Raw genomic sequence first — 14506 nt, 5'->3', positions numbered from 1 at the left:
AATCCTTTGACTGCCTTGTCGAGCAAAAACCCCATTCCCATAAGCCTTACCTGTTCAAAATCGTTTACCCCTTGCAAAGAACCTGGCAATGATGTAAAGGAAATTTTAAAAGTTACACCAAAAGATATGATCTGGTGTTCACGGCTTGTAAGGGTGGTGAAGGTAGATGAAATCGTTTTCAAAAGTGAATTCAATGTTAATTTTTTTTTCAGTCTGCGGCCATCACTGGCAAGGACAGCATGTGTTGCCCATCTCTGATTGTCCTCAAATGGTGGTTTGTCACCACCTTGAATCGTGACAGTCTGTGCTGTACTTACACCCACAGTGGTGTTAAGTAGGGAGGCCCAAAGCTCTGACCCAGTGATGGCAATAGAGTAACAATATATTTTCGTGAGCCATGTTGTTCTGTGGCTTGGCTGGGAATGTTGTGTTCCCATGCATCCTCAGCTGTTGTCCTTCAGCATGGTGAAAGTCACAGTTTTGGAGGTGGAAATATTTGTAGAGAAATATTGTGGAACTCTAATGAAAAAAACCGGAGACTGATATTATTCGCAGAAGATTCTTTCCGTTTTTAAGAACCAGCACAAGAATCTGACTGGCCAAACGAGCTCCCATGCTGCCCTGTTCTGATGCAGTGGCTTTAACAACTTGTATACTGATGGCATTAGAGAATTCAGATGGAGGTGGGGAAACGGCCTTTAGCCCCATTTAGCTAGTGCCTAGATCAATCCCACCTAACCAGGTTTTCACAGTATCTCTCATGGCAGTGTGGGTTTAAGAAGGGGATTTGCTGTTTTGCCGTTTGGGCCTGGTCCATCATTCACTAAGGTTGTGGTCACAATTCCATTCTCCTGTCTGCCCATCAAAACCTTCGACTCCCTTGTTGATTTCTTTTTTTTTAAAAAAAAGTCCCCTTCAATCTGCCTTGAGTAAATTGAATAATGCAACGTCCACTGGTTCCTAGGGAAGAGAATTGCACATGCCACTACTGACCCTCAAAGTAAACATTTCTCCTCCAGACTTCTTATTAAGCGGTGTCCCTGTGTTCTAGGTACCCAAAGAGGAAACATCTCCTAGCATCCACTCAATCAAGAGCTTTCATATGTTTTTGACAAAATCATGTCTCGTTCTCCTAAATAGCTTATGGATATAGGTTAAACAGACTCTGGCCTTTTCATAAGATAAGCCCTTCATTCCCAGGAGGGAGCCAAGTAAACCCTCTCTGAACTGCTTCTGCCCTGCAATCTTTAATCCCTGCCGTAATATTTCCATTCCTTCCTGATCATGCCTTCCTTGGCAAAATGATTCTATTTTGTGATCAGATGAACCAAGCCTTAGAATGCTCAGTCATTACAAATTCTATACTTCAGTTTTAAAATTTATACTCTTCATTATGTTGAGAAAGAAAGATTTTTATTTTGGTAGATACCTGGTATCAGCAACAAGCACTCCAAGGTAAAACCTAACAGCTCATTACAGATCCTCCAAATTCTAAGCTAGTATATATTTTTGACAATAGTCTTTACCTATCTCTTCTCAATCACTGTAACTATAGATACTCTGCCACCTTGTGTTGCTTCATCGTTATTGAAGTTTCGTTTTTTTTTTGCTTTCTTTCTGGTCATTGCGTTTTAACCCTCCCCACCCGCATTTTTAATGGAATCACAACTTAACCAGCAAAATTATTCTCTTTTCTAAATTTGTCTGATTTAATAATCAATGTTTTTAGATTGCATGGTATGTGGCTGTCGCTGTTATTTTTCTCTCGGGCTCTCTTGCTATATCTCACTTGCTGTGTGTGTTTGTGTGTGACCCTGAATCTGAAACATTAACTCTGATTTTTCTCTCCACATATGCTGCCAGACCTGCTGAGTTTGTCGAGTAATTTCTGTTTTTGTTTCTGATTTCCGGAATCTGCAGTTCCTTCAAATTTTTTGTGTGGCTCTCGCTCTCGCTCTGTTTCTGTGTCTATCGCTGTGGAAGGACGGCTCTTGACACCAAACTGCAAAAGTTATATCCTAGAAATGATAAATGAACTGTCATTTGTCAACGGTTGTCCGTGGAATTAGAGGATATGAAGTGACAGATTTTGCTGTTTGAATGATTTCTGGAAACAATTTGGACGAGGCCAGAAATGCATGTGTGTTTTTTTTTTGTAAAGTTGTTTGCCAATTGCTGTTCGGTATATTTGCACATTTTAACATAGTACCTATTTTATTGCAATTGAATGTGGCGAGTGTAAAAAATGAAAATTCACAACAAGCAGAATTGTCAAGTTTATTTAATTTCGTATTTAAAAACAATTCAGTGGGCTCAGAAGCTGCAGCTTCTATGATCACATGCTCTCTCGGCCTACCATTTAGAATGTTGTTGTGTGATAGAACTTGAAGCAGCTCTGAACTAAACATCCTGATGTGCTAGGCCACTGAAGGGGGGAGTTAGTCAGCCACATTGCTGTGGCTATCAAGTCTCTTTTAGAAGACACCAGGTAAACATAGCAGATTTGCTTCCCTAAAGAGCATTACTTAACCAGCGATTTAAGTAAACCTGTGGTTTCTGCCCACCAGTCTGGCCATGTTATGACGTCCCATGTTATGGCTGTCTTGAAGTAGAACTTGAATCCATTCCTTCTGAGCAGCACGGTGTCTCAGTAGTTAGCACTGCTGCCTCACAGAGTCAGGTTTCCTCCAAGTGTTCCAGTTTCCTTCCACAGTCTGAAGATGTGCAGTTTATGTGGAATGGCCATGGGAAATTGTCCAGGGACATGCAAGTTAGGTAGATTTTTGCCATTGGAAATGCAGCATTATATGGATAGGTTAGGGGGTGGGACGCTGTTCAGAAGTTGGTGTTGACTCGATGGACCGAATGGCCTGCTTCCACACTGTAGGAATTCTATGATTCTGTAATACTAGACCTAAGGTAGGGGCACTGCTATTGTGCTACAAGATTCCTTTTCCTGGCCACAATTGTGTGTACTAACTTTTTAATCTGGATCTATTTAATGAACTGAATTAAAATTCCCCAGCTGTGGAAGTAGATCTTTAGCCGAGTCCTCTGGATTGCTAGTTCGGTAACATTCTCACGACACAAGTGTTGTGGTTATGAATCTGTCACGATTGTCCATCTGAGAGTTAGTATGCACGGATCAGGTTGATAGCCAAGTGAGATCTAGGCTTCTGTTCCATAGCAAAGTACTCTTGAACTTTACCTTTGCTTGTGAATAATTGTTGTGTTAAAATGCAAAAACAAAGCTGTAAAATCCAACAATTAGGAACAATGGCCTGAACGAAGAGAAAGTTGAAGAGAACATTCACTGCACTTGACCTGGGTTTAGAATATGAATTTGTGACAATAAAGACTGCATTCATCAGCATAAGTTTTTCGTTTTGAATTGTAGAATATAGCTCTAGAGATCCAAGCACATTTGTGGCATTCTCTCCAATGGGAAAAATTTTTTTTTAATCGAGATTAGGTCTTGCCATTTTTCCGATATCCTGTGAATTGACCATGACTGATCAATCAATGGCAGCCAAATTGAATATACCGTGGGAAAAGTGATGCATTTAGTTCCAAACAGCGAGTAGTTAACACACTTGCAAAACAGTCAGTTGAGTGTTCTGGACCTCGTACCTCATTTCCCTCATGTATTAAGAGAAGGAAGACAAGTCTTCTTGTGTAAACTCACTAGAACCATAAAAACGGGACTAAGAGCAGGCCACTCAGCTCTTGAGGCCTACTGCAGCATTCAATATGACCATGGCTGATCTTCCAACTCGGTATCCTGTTCCTGCTTTTCTCCTCAAACCCTTGGATCCCTTTAGCCCTGAAAACTCTTTCTAACGTCTTGAAAACGTTGTGTTTTGGCCTGAATTGCTTTCTGCAGCAGAGAATTTCTCAATTTCACTTCTCTCTGGCAGAATAAATTTCTCCTCATCTCAGTCCTGAATGGCCTATACATAACCCTAAACTGCGACCCTGGTTCTGGTCTCTCTAGTCATTGGGAACATCCTTCCTGCATTTGCCTTATGTACAGTCCAGTGAATGTCATCAATCCAGCCTGTCTTCATACATCAGTCCTGCCATCACTGGAATACGTCTGGTAAACCATTGTGGTACTGTCTCCATGTTCAGAACATCCATCCTCAGATAAGGAGACCAAAACTGCACAGAATACTCCAGCTGTCGTCTTATCAAGGCCCTGTATAATTGCAGCAAGACCTTGCTGCTCCTGTGCTGATTCCTCTCAATCTGAAGGCCAACATACCATTTGTTTTCTTCACCACCAACTGCACCTGCACGCTCACTTCCAGTGAGCACCCTGGTCCCATTTCTCAACCTGTTGCCATTTAGATAATAATCTGCTTCCTTGTTTTTGCTACCGAAGCGGATAACTTCACTTTTATCCACATTATCTTTCATCTGCTATTTACTTTCCCACTCACTCAACTTACCCAAATCACACTGAAGCACTTCTGTGTCCTTCTCAAAACTCACCCTCCTATGCCGTCTGGAAACTTGAAGATATTACGTTTAGTTCCCTCTTCTAAATCACTAGTGTATACTTTAAAGAGCTGGAGCCCTAAATTGTCGACCAAAGCTTCCCTCCATCTTCGCTGATGAATTTTTTTAATTGGGTGGGTCTGTACTGATCTACTTTACGTGTGGGCCAGACAAGAGATACTCTCAGGTCATCCAAAACTCTGAGCAGTATGAGATACTATTATTCTTCCATGATCAAACTGATTCCCACTGAATCAATTAGGACTATATTCATTGGAGTTTAGAAGAAGAAAGAGGGATCTTCTAGAGAGTTATAAAGTACCAACAGGATCAGCCAGGGTAAATGCAGGAAGGATGTTCCTGATAACCAGTGACTTCAGACAAGCTGCTGTCATTCATTTCTTGGTCCTATAATGTGCCATTTTAAAAGCCATTTCAACTGTTGTTCTGGTGTACTCGGACAAAGCCTATGTTACCACCATTCAAAGGCATCAAGAAAGTCTGTGCAAATTATTGGCTTATTAGCCTTGGCTAACAGGGCTAATGTTCTGCAGCTCCAGCATGATCAATTATGAAGAAGTAAATTAGGTGATATTACTCTTGGCCAAAAGAAAACTTGGCTAGTCAAAAGACATGAACCTAAACTAAATTTGCTTTGTGTCTATCAACAGCCATTGATGGTTCTCCAGTCTCTGAAATCGCTGGCCCATTCTCAGCAGCAGATGTTTCGAGCAACTGTATCGGCAAAAGACCAAGGAGCGAGCCTGCACTCTGGATCATCTCCTATGCTCTGATTACACTGTGTGGCATTACCCTCCTGGTTTCAGTCATCTTGCTGATTATTCCTTACAGCCATCGCAATGGCAATGGTCTCACTGATGATTCATCATTAGTTCGGCATCGCTGGAAATGAAGCTATGCACAGCATCCCTGGAGCATGCTTGGAATGATTATTGGGCTGTTTGCACTATTTTATGGCACCTGTGTAGCCTGGTGCCTACGGAACAAGTTTGATTATTTAAAAAGTAAATGATGACTATTGTTGTGGCACGGTTGGGAACTGAACCTTCAACCCACGTCTCTCAGAATGTGCATTCTACTTAATTGCCCTCCAATCCTGATTTGCAGCGAGTATACTGTACATTGACTAACATTTATTAGTTATCCAATCACTCTGTAAACTTCAAATGTACTATTTGGAAATGATTTGAAATTAGGCAATTTTGTGTAGATTGAGTGCTTGGATGATTGTAAGGTTTCCTATCCATTTTAATTATGAATGGGCCTTGACATTGAATACATTTTCAAATTGTGATGTGGTCAGAGTTTTATAATACCACTAGGGGAGAAAGAGCTAAACAAAAGAATTCTCCAAATTCCTCTGCACCAGCATCCCTCAACCAAAGACTATGAAGACAGTAGGAAAGTCAGAAGATGTCAATAAGTGTACAGCCATCTCTCATGGTTACATTTTGGGGTCACAGGACAATTCGATAGAATATTTTCTTTTTGCTTTCTTTAAATTGGAGATAATTGTAAATCTTAACGTCGATGGATGTGTTAAGCCATTATTGTGAATTTAAAAAGTTGCACTCTTTATATAAACTGCAAGACATACTACAGTTCAGGGGTTTCTTTTGCTACCAATTACAGGGGGTGAGGTTGTCAGGAATATTCCTGGGAATGTCAGGTGCCTTGAATTGCTGTTGTATTTTACAAGTTTTAGTCTACAAATCACTGTTATGCCTGAGCTGCTTCTATGCATGAGCTGCTGCTACCATTCAGTCTCTTGTGTGTTACAGTACTTCAGTGTAGGGCTTGTGTTCTAGCGCCATCTGTAGCAAGCAAGTGAAATTGCAGCCTTGTAAGCTGCTCCAACCATACCTGTTCCTGTGGATATGCACACCCATGTCCACGTTCCTCAACTTTCTCCAAGAGATCTCCCTAACTATCCTTTTTGAATTTCCAAACTCTGCACAGTTGATTACAGATGAGGCTGAAGCATTTATCAGCTGCTTTGCACAAACAGTCCTGGCATCCTGACACTGCTGATTTAAGATGCCTCGTCATTAAGTGACAAGAATGGGTGACACCCATTGTTTCCCAGGCATTCTGTCAGTGAAAGGCTTCTGTCATTCTTCCTCATTTCAGGCTGCAGGCTGACACAAACTTACTTGCACTCCACAGAGTTTGGGTGAGGGTGGAGTTTCCTTCGGATCATGATGGACACAGTTCAATACTACCGCTGAATTAGCAGAACAGACAGCCCTTGGGTTTCGTCTTCCCGCACTCCCCGCCAGTGGACACGCTATTGATTCTATCTGACTGCCCATGATCACATCAAACCCTTACAAAAGACCATCAATTTTAATTTGCATGTAGGAGAAGGGGGTCCATTTGTGGGCTAGTTGTGCTTGTCTGGCAATGAAGATGCTGCCATCAGCCTGGCTATGGCGAGACTCTACCCACCCCCACCTGAGGAAGTGGTAAGCAAAACTGATGGACAGTTTCTGAGCGATATATTGATTTAAGTACATCTCTTTGTCAGATGAACACTCTGACACTGTCAGTCCTTTTACTTGCGAATCTTTGAAAGCAAAGTTGCAGAATGTGGTAAACTTTCCATATTGAACAGAAAAAACCCAAGCTAGTATCAAGTACCCAGATCAATTGGTTCCTATGTTTCCTAGGCTTCTGTTGGACACACACCACTGTGATATATTTGTTGGCCAGATATTGACCCTGGCAGCCACAGTTTAAGTAAATTTATAGAGATTGTTGCAACTCATTTCATGTAGGATGCTAGTAAATGAAGCTTGCATCCAATCAGCTTGGGCTGGGACTTCAGTTCTTATTTAATGAAAATTGAAGCGCCCAGACTGAGCACAAAATCATTTTAGTTTTGTAAAAATATCTTCAGCAACAATTCTACTTCACCTGTCACTGCCAAAAGAATGTTTATGAAATGTAAAATAACATTTTTGGAGATTGACACCTTGAAAAGCTTTTGATGGTTAACAGAGCTCTTTGCTTTTTAATGTGTGACATAATGTGGTAACATCAAACTTAAAGATGAAGCATCTTGTCAACCAAAGCGTCCACCTCTGAGATTATTGTACTATTTTATGTACCTTTTAATTTTCAGTCTGCTACAGCACAAGTGTCCTGGGATTTTGTAAAAAGCAAGCCTGTCACTTTAACAGAATAGTAATTAAGTTATGAATAAAACCCTTGGAGTTTGTAAATCTTAAATAATAAAATAAGCACTCAAAGGAAAGTATAATCTCAAGTGCAAACTGATTCTTTTTCACCTACAATTTAAGATAGATTTCAGAAGACGAAAAGCACGATTATTTCTTCTTTTTAAAAGATACTGAGCAGTTGAAAGTTTTAACCGTGTGGGGAGCATTATTGCTACACAAGTCTTATAATGTCATTGAGTTTGTGGCTTTGACTGTGCAAATAAGTGGAAAACGGTTGATACAGGAACTCCATTCCCCAAAAAGAATTTGTAGTTTTTCTACCAGTCAATAAGGATAATGTAGTGTCTGTCATGGCTGGTAACTTTCAGATTTTAAACTGATGACACTGCTGGAGGAGCCTGAGAGAGAATTTCTGGCTAAAGTTACAGACTAAAGAAGGTGCAAGTCTGTTGTTCAGTAGTCTGCAGATGACCAATAAATAGGAAGAACATAGATGACTAATTTTGCAAGGAAATTATATAGACGTGCAAGAATTATAGCGTAGTTATAATCGTAAGAGCCCCTGCAGAGTTGAAGCAAGCCATTCAGCTCATTGGGTCCCCACCGACCCACACCGTTGCCCTGCAAATCCTATGACTAATCCACCTATCCTGCATATCACTGGACAATTTAGCTTGGCCAATCGACCTAACCTGCACATCTTTGGACTGAAGAAACTGGCACACCCAGACAAAACCCACGCAGATACTGGGAGAGTGTGCAGAATCTGCACAGACAGTTGCCTGAGGGTGGAATCAAACCTGGGTGCCTGGTGCTGTGAGGCAACAGTGTTAACCACCATGCCACCCTAATGGGAGGCTTTAATTATCCATATACATATTGTGATAGTAATAGCATATAGATCAAAGGTGGATGAAATCTTTTCAGGAGAATTTTGTATAGCAATATGTTTTGAGCCCAACTAAGAAAGGGGGCTACATCTGATCTATAAGAGTAAGGGAGATTGAGTGGATTGTTCATGGGGGTGAAATGAGAGAGATTTGGAAGGAGGGTTGCAGTAGCAGGAATGGCCTTCTAGCCAAACATTTAGATTGGCTATGGAAATGAACAAAAACAATCCCAGAGGAAGGCAAATGAACGAAGTGAAAACCAACTTCTAATGGGACAAGAACAGATTTGGCTTCAATAAGCTTGCAATTGAAGAGTGGCAGGAAAATTGGTAGCTGAGCAATGAGCTACCTTCAATGAAGAGTTGTTTTGGGCCCAGTCAAGGTACATACCAATTGTTCTTCTTTCTGCATGAATAAGCCAATGTTAACTGATAAAGAGAGAGTGTTTAAAATGAACAAGAATTCTGCTTATGACAAGTGCCAGGTTGTTAACGCCGTGAAGAACCACGCTGATGATCGAAGGTTCACAGAGCAAATAAGGGAAGCAAAGTGCAAAAATGAAAAGAAACTGACAGCTAGCATAAAGAATAATCTGTCAGTATATAAGTAGTAAAAGGAGTGTCAAATAGGGAGCACAAAGTTGATTTACATATGCAGGCAAAAGACAAGTGAATTATAAAATGAATATTAGATGTAGTTACAAAGGAAGAAGCTGCTATCCAGGTCACAGTGAAAGAGGAAGTAATTAACACACACGGCATAGGGGAGACAATGATGTATTGGTGATGTCACTAGGCTAGTAATCCAGAACCCAGGATAAACCTCTGGAGACATGAGTTAGGATCCTGCCACAGCAGGTGGTAAAGTTTGAATTCAATGCAAAAAAAATCTGGAATTGAATCTGACCTAGTGACAACCATGTAACCATTGTTAATTGTTGTCAACACCCAAGCTGGCTCATTAATGTTCTTTAAGGAAGGATGGCGATCTGCTTTCCTTGTCTGACTTGCATGTCACTTCAGGTCCAAAGCAATGTGGCTGACTCTTAACTCTCTCTGAAATGGCTTTGGGAATCCACTGTTAAAGGGGCAATTAGGAATGGGAAAAACGCTGACCTCGTCAATGACTCTCACATCCCATGAATGAAAAAAAATGAACTAAATTGCAAGGATGTCTATACATAAAATAAATAAAGCACCAAGACCAGATGAGATACACTCAAGGATACTGAGGGATGTGCAGAGGCACTGGCTGTAATTTTCTAATCTTCCTTAGAGTCAGGAGTGGTGCCAGAGGAATGAAGAATTACAAAAAGGGGCAATGTTATGCTATTCTCTTATTATTTAATATTTATTATTTCCCATGTAGCATGAGACCTTGTTTAACTGTGTTACAGTATTAACCAGACTTCCACCAACATACATAAAAGATTTATCTGGCACAACGCCTATCATATTATGAATGTTAGTGTTATGGAAAGTAAGCTTTTGTTCTTCAAAGTAATGAGAATGATCCTTCCAGTGAAGTTAGGCGAGGATAAAATGGGCATCCTGACATCATGAGTAGCTGCCCATGCTCATTGGCTGAGAGGGTTAAGATAGGTGATTGACTTGGTATTGATTGCCTAGCTCCTAACAGGGACCAGGTAGAGAGGGGGGATCCAGGGCATAAGCCAGTATCTTCTTGGGAGAAAGCCAGGAGTGACCCTACATCAGACTGAGAGAAGAACAAACATAAAGGAATCCTGGTCCTCTGTTCTCAGGATTGGTGGAGGTTTCTCAGCTGCTGCAGTCATATATTTTCTTTGTTTAATTGGTTAATGCATCACACCTAAACTGCTTCTTAACAAACTCAGTAAGTGATCAGAAAATTACTACAAACTATCAACTGGCTATAATAGGTAAATGATCATAGAACCCCCAAAATCAAGTGTTGTCAGAAGTGGGTTAAAATGGAAGTTGAGGTTTAATGGCTTTAGATTTCTGGGACAGGCTTTACATCTAGAGAGACTATAAGGAGCAACAGAAGCCATGAACATCAGCCAGTGACACAGCAGCTCACTGGTGAACCAAAAGCCTAGCCTAACCATTTAGTGAATTGTATCAGAGATAATGGGAACTGCAGATGCTGGAGAATCCAAGATAACAAAGTGTGGAGCTGGATGAACGCAGCAGGCCAAGCAACATCTTAGGAGCACAAAAGCTGATGTTTCGGGCCTAGACCCTTCATCAGAAAAGGGCTAACCATTTAGAGCCCCTTCTGACCCCATCAGGCTGCCCAGGGAGAGATGGTGTCTTCTCTCCAACAAAGTGTTTGTAGGAGATCCATAGTCTTTACTATTGGTAGAGGAGGGCTTCAGCAATCAATGCAAGCCAACTCCCTTGGAACTGTTATCCAGGAAGACTGGCCAGACTCCATGAAAGGCTCACCATAAGTCTTGACATCGTTCAGCACAAGAATCGCTTGCCATCAAGTTGAATTTAAATAGGATCACCACAAAGAAAGAAGAGGACACGCAGAAATCTACAAAGAGCATTCAGGGTAGTGGCTGATACCTTGGAGAAGACACCAAGTGAACTTGAACTTTCCTGGGGGTATGAGACTATTTTTGAAAACGGTTACCACTCTACTTTGCTTCTCCAAGTGGGTGAGAAACTCTCAGGCATAATTGGAGAAGCGGTCACAATTCTGCACATGTCCCTGTTCCCCCATGAGGTTAAAGAGCATCCCCCCGCCCCCCATGACGGGAGCAAACCTTGCATTCAAGTCAAATCTTTGCTAAAACAGGATGTTGTTTGCAAGCATTAAAGATTCAAAATTGACTTGAGAAAGAAGCCAAAAGTTTGAAAATGGTGTGAAATTTAAAACCACTGATCCTGGACACAACCGTTTCTGAAATTGGTGTTGATAAAACAAAACACAAGGTGTTACTTCAAACAATCAATGGGAAATTTATGTGCATCTTAAGGGGACAAACAAGTTTAAAGTTTCACATGTTAATTTAAAACAAGAGTCTAGGCTCCCATAATTGGGATATAATTAAAAGGGGAAAGATTGAAAGGAAATTTATTGACCACTTCCAAAACTAGTAAGCCCAACAACACAGCTGAGGTTGTACATAAGAGAAACACTCAAATCATTCACTGCTGTATTTGAATTTGGGAGTCAAGCATTAACTTTGTCAGTTAGTTTTGAGAAGATTGTGTGGATTTGTCGTAAAGAAGAACAATCATATTTTTAAACCGGATATTTCTGGATTTCTGAAGAAGGGTCTCAACCCGAAACATCAGCCTTGCTGCTCCTCTGATGCTCCTTGGCCTGTTGTGTTCATCCAGCTCCACACCGTGTTATCTCAGATTCTGCAGTTCCTACTATCTCTTTAAACTGTACAGCATGATTTCTCCACATGTCCTGCATCGGATAAAATTGTAATGAATGAATGAATTAGTATTGGCTTCATTGTCACACGTACTCAAACAAGTACAATGAAAAGTTTACAAGTCACCATTTACAGCACGACCTTAGATACAAAGGTATCTAGGTACAGATTCACAAGTGCAAATTCTTAAGGGAAAAAAACTAGAAAAATAAAGAAGTAACAAGTCCAGCATTACATCAAGTGAAAGTGTAGATGGAATTGATTATTGACAGGTCCCTTTTGGAAATATATGTGCCCCTGCTCATGAACCCTTTTAGAAGAACTGAAATGAATGATTTAGCCACCACTACCAGAAACCTCAGGACCAAGTGTGAAGAAGACACTTGCTCAGTCCAAATACTGATCTTTTGAAAGGATTACCTGAAACTCAAGAATATGTGGAATGATTTTGGGAGACCAATGGAAGTGTGCAGAAGTGATTATTACATCTGCAATAAATAATATAGACTGCATGGAGAAAATCCACTGAAGAATGGGTCTCAGACATGTACAACTACTTGCCAGATGGTTATTGTGGCCTGAAGAGCAAGAAAATATATTTCACCCGATCCATGCAGAAATGGGCTTTAAAATGAAATGGTATTGGTGAGGTAGGGTAAAAAGTAAAATTTTGGGTTGGGATAATTCAATGTTAAGGGGGGAATATACTTAATAAGAAATAGCCATGAGATGAATAAAAGTGAAGGGAGAGCTAGATGATCTGGTCAATCTGCACATAATCAGATACTGTAATTGGATGAATGATAACTGCCTAAGGATGAATCAATGTTCTTGAAGGACGATGGTGTAGTTTTGATGCAGAATGAAAGCAAAGAGGGGAGAATGCAGAGACTGGATGTGAGTGGAAAGGAAACCAAAAAGAGGGAGTGCAAGGGCTGTGAAGTCTTCTCTATTTGGAAGGTAACTTCTACATTCAAACCACTGAGACAGAATGAGCCATTCAAGGCTATCTCTGAATTTGGCCACTCAATCCCAAAAAGTCAGATCAATTCCAGAGGATCAGTATCTCCAAAGAGCATCTAGTTAAGATAGTCTAGTGGAACAAAAAGTTAGAAGAGGAAATTCAAAAGCAAGGAAATAATGCCTGGTAAGGACTGGATTATAATATTAGACTCTTAGATTAAGGATGTTGGCCCTATATTTGATAGCCACTCCAAACTTGAAATTAATAGTTCTAGCAGCACTATTATGTTAACTACAATATATAATCAAAAATATAAGGCAGCAAAGGTATACTTTAAAAATAGATGTGTTAGTTAGTTGTGCAATATCAATATGGAAATTTTCTTCTCTAAATTAGATCCCTAAATTGAAATTAGATCCCTTTAAAACCGGATTATCATACTATTCTGTTTCTAGTATTTACTGTGTAGCTAAGACCACATTTCCCCTATTGCGTAGTAGCTAACAAGAAGACAAAACTTGATACGGGCGCTATATTATACTCTAATGAGTGCAGTACTTTCAAAAATAAGAAAGTTTCATTCTTCGAAGGAATGAAAATGACCCTTAATATGGAGATGGTAAAGGGGTAATGGTGATTCTGCCATCGTGAACTTTTAGTTTAGTTTGGGAAACCTGGTCAGCATGGATAAGTTGGACCAAAGGGTCTGTTTCTATGTTGTGTGATTCTATCAGCAGTTCCCTGTTGACATTCTCTGACAGGGTTATGATAAGTGTTTGGCACAGCATGGATTGCCAAGGTAGGGTACATCAACAGGGGTAGGTGAGGACAGGAAAATAGCAAAGACCACAAATGCTGGAAGCCGGGGTCGATAAAATTTGGAGCTGAAAGAGCACAGCAGGTCAGACAGCATCCGAAGAGCAGGGAAGTCAAAGTTTTGTGTCGGGACACTTCATCAGGACTAGATAAAGATTGTCACAGCTTGGTCCAAATTGGGATGGTCCGAACGTTGTTTGGAGTCCACAGGGGATGGGTCGGCTGCATAGGTAGGTACTGAGGAGTGAAATTTGAACTCAGTAAATATCTGGAATTAAGAACCTAATGATAACCATGAATCTGTTACCGGCTGTCCAGGGACAATCGCATCTGGCTCACTAATGTCCTTTAGGGAAGGAAACAGCCATCCTTATCTGGGCTGGCCTACATGTGACTCCAGACCCACAGCAATGTGGTTGACTCTCAACTGCCCTTTGGCAATTAAGGATGGTGATAAGTGCTGTCTAAAAGTGGTGCCCTCAATCTGTGAATGAATAAAGAAAGCCCATCCGAAATGACATATCTTGTATCTTGTCAGGAAGTTTTGAGTCCTTAGAATCCCCTTCCTCACAAGGCAGCATATGCAGAAACTTTAAATATTCTTAAGGCAGAGGGAGATAGATTCCTTATGACCAGGGGAATGAAAAATTATCAGGGATATGCAGGAATGTAGATTGGAGGTTAAAATCAGATCAACCACAATTTTATTGAATGGTAGAGCAGGCTTGAAGGACCAAGAGGCCTACTCTTGGTG

At 40.7% G+C, this 14506-nt stretch overlaps 1 protein-coding gene across 1 annotated transcript in view; it reads left to right on the top strand.

The window, feature by feature from the left end:
* The window catches only part of bace2 (beta-secretase 2), an 84443-nt gene extending 76680 nt beyond the window's left edge, over positions 1–7763 (top strand). Inside the window, exon 9 of the mRNA XM_048541051.2 lies at positions 5172–7763. Coding sequence (XP_048397008.1) covers positions 5172–5413 — 242 coding nt within the window. The 3' untranslated portion in view covers positions 5414–7763. The remainder of the gene's footprint in view (positions 1–5171) is intronic.
* Positions 7764–14506: the final 6743 nt, after the last annotated feature.

This window comes from Stegostoma tigrinum, chromosome 12 (assembly GCF_030684315.1).
Source record: "Stegostoma tigrinum isolate sSteTig4 chromosome 12, sSteTig4.hap1, whole genome shotgun sequence".
In the NCBI taxonomy this organism is placed as follows: Eukaryota; Metazoa; Chordata; class Chondrichthyes; order Orectolobiformes; family Stegostomatidae; genus Stegostoma; species Stegostoma tigrinum.
This window is presented reverse-complemented; position numbering and strand designations above follow the sequence as displayed.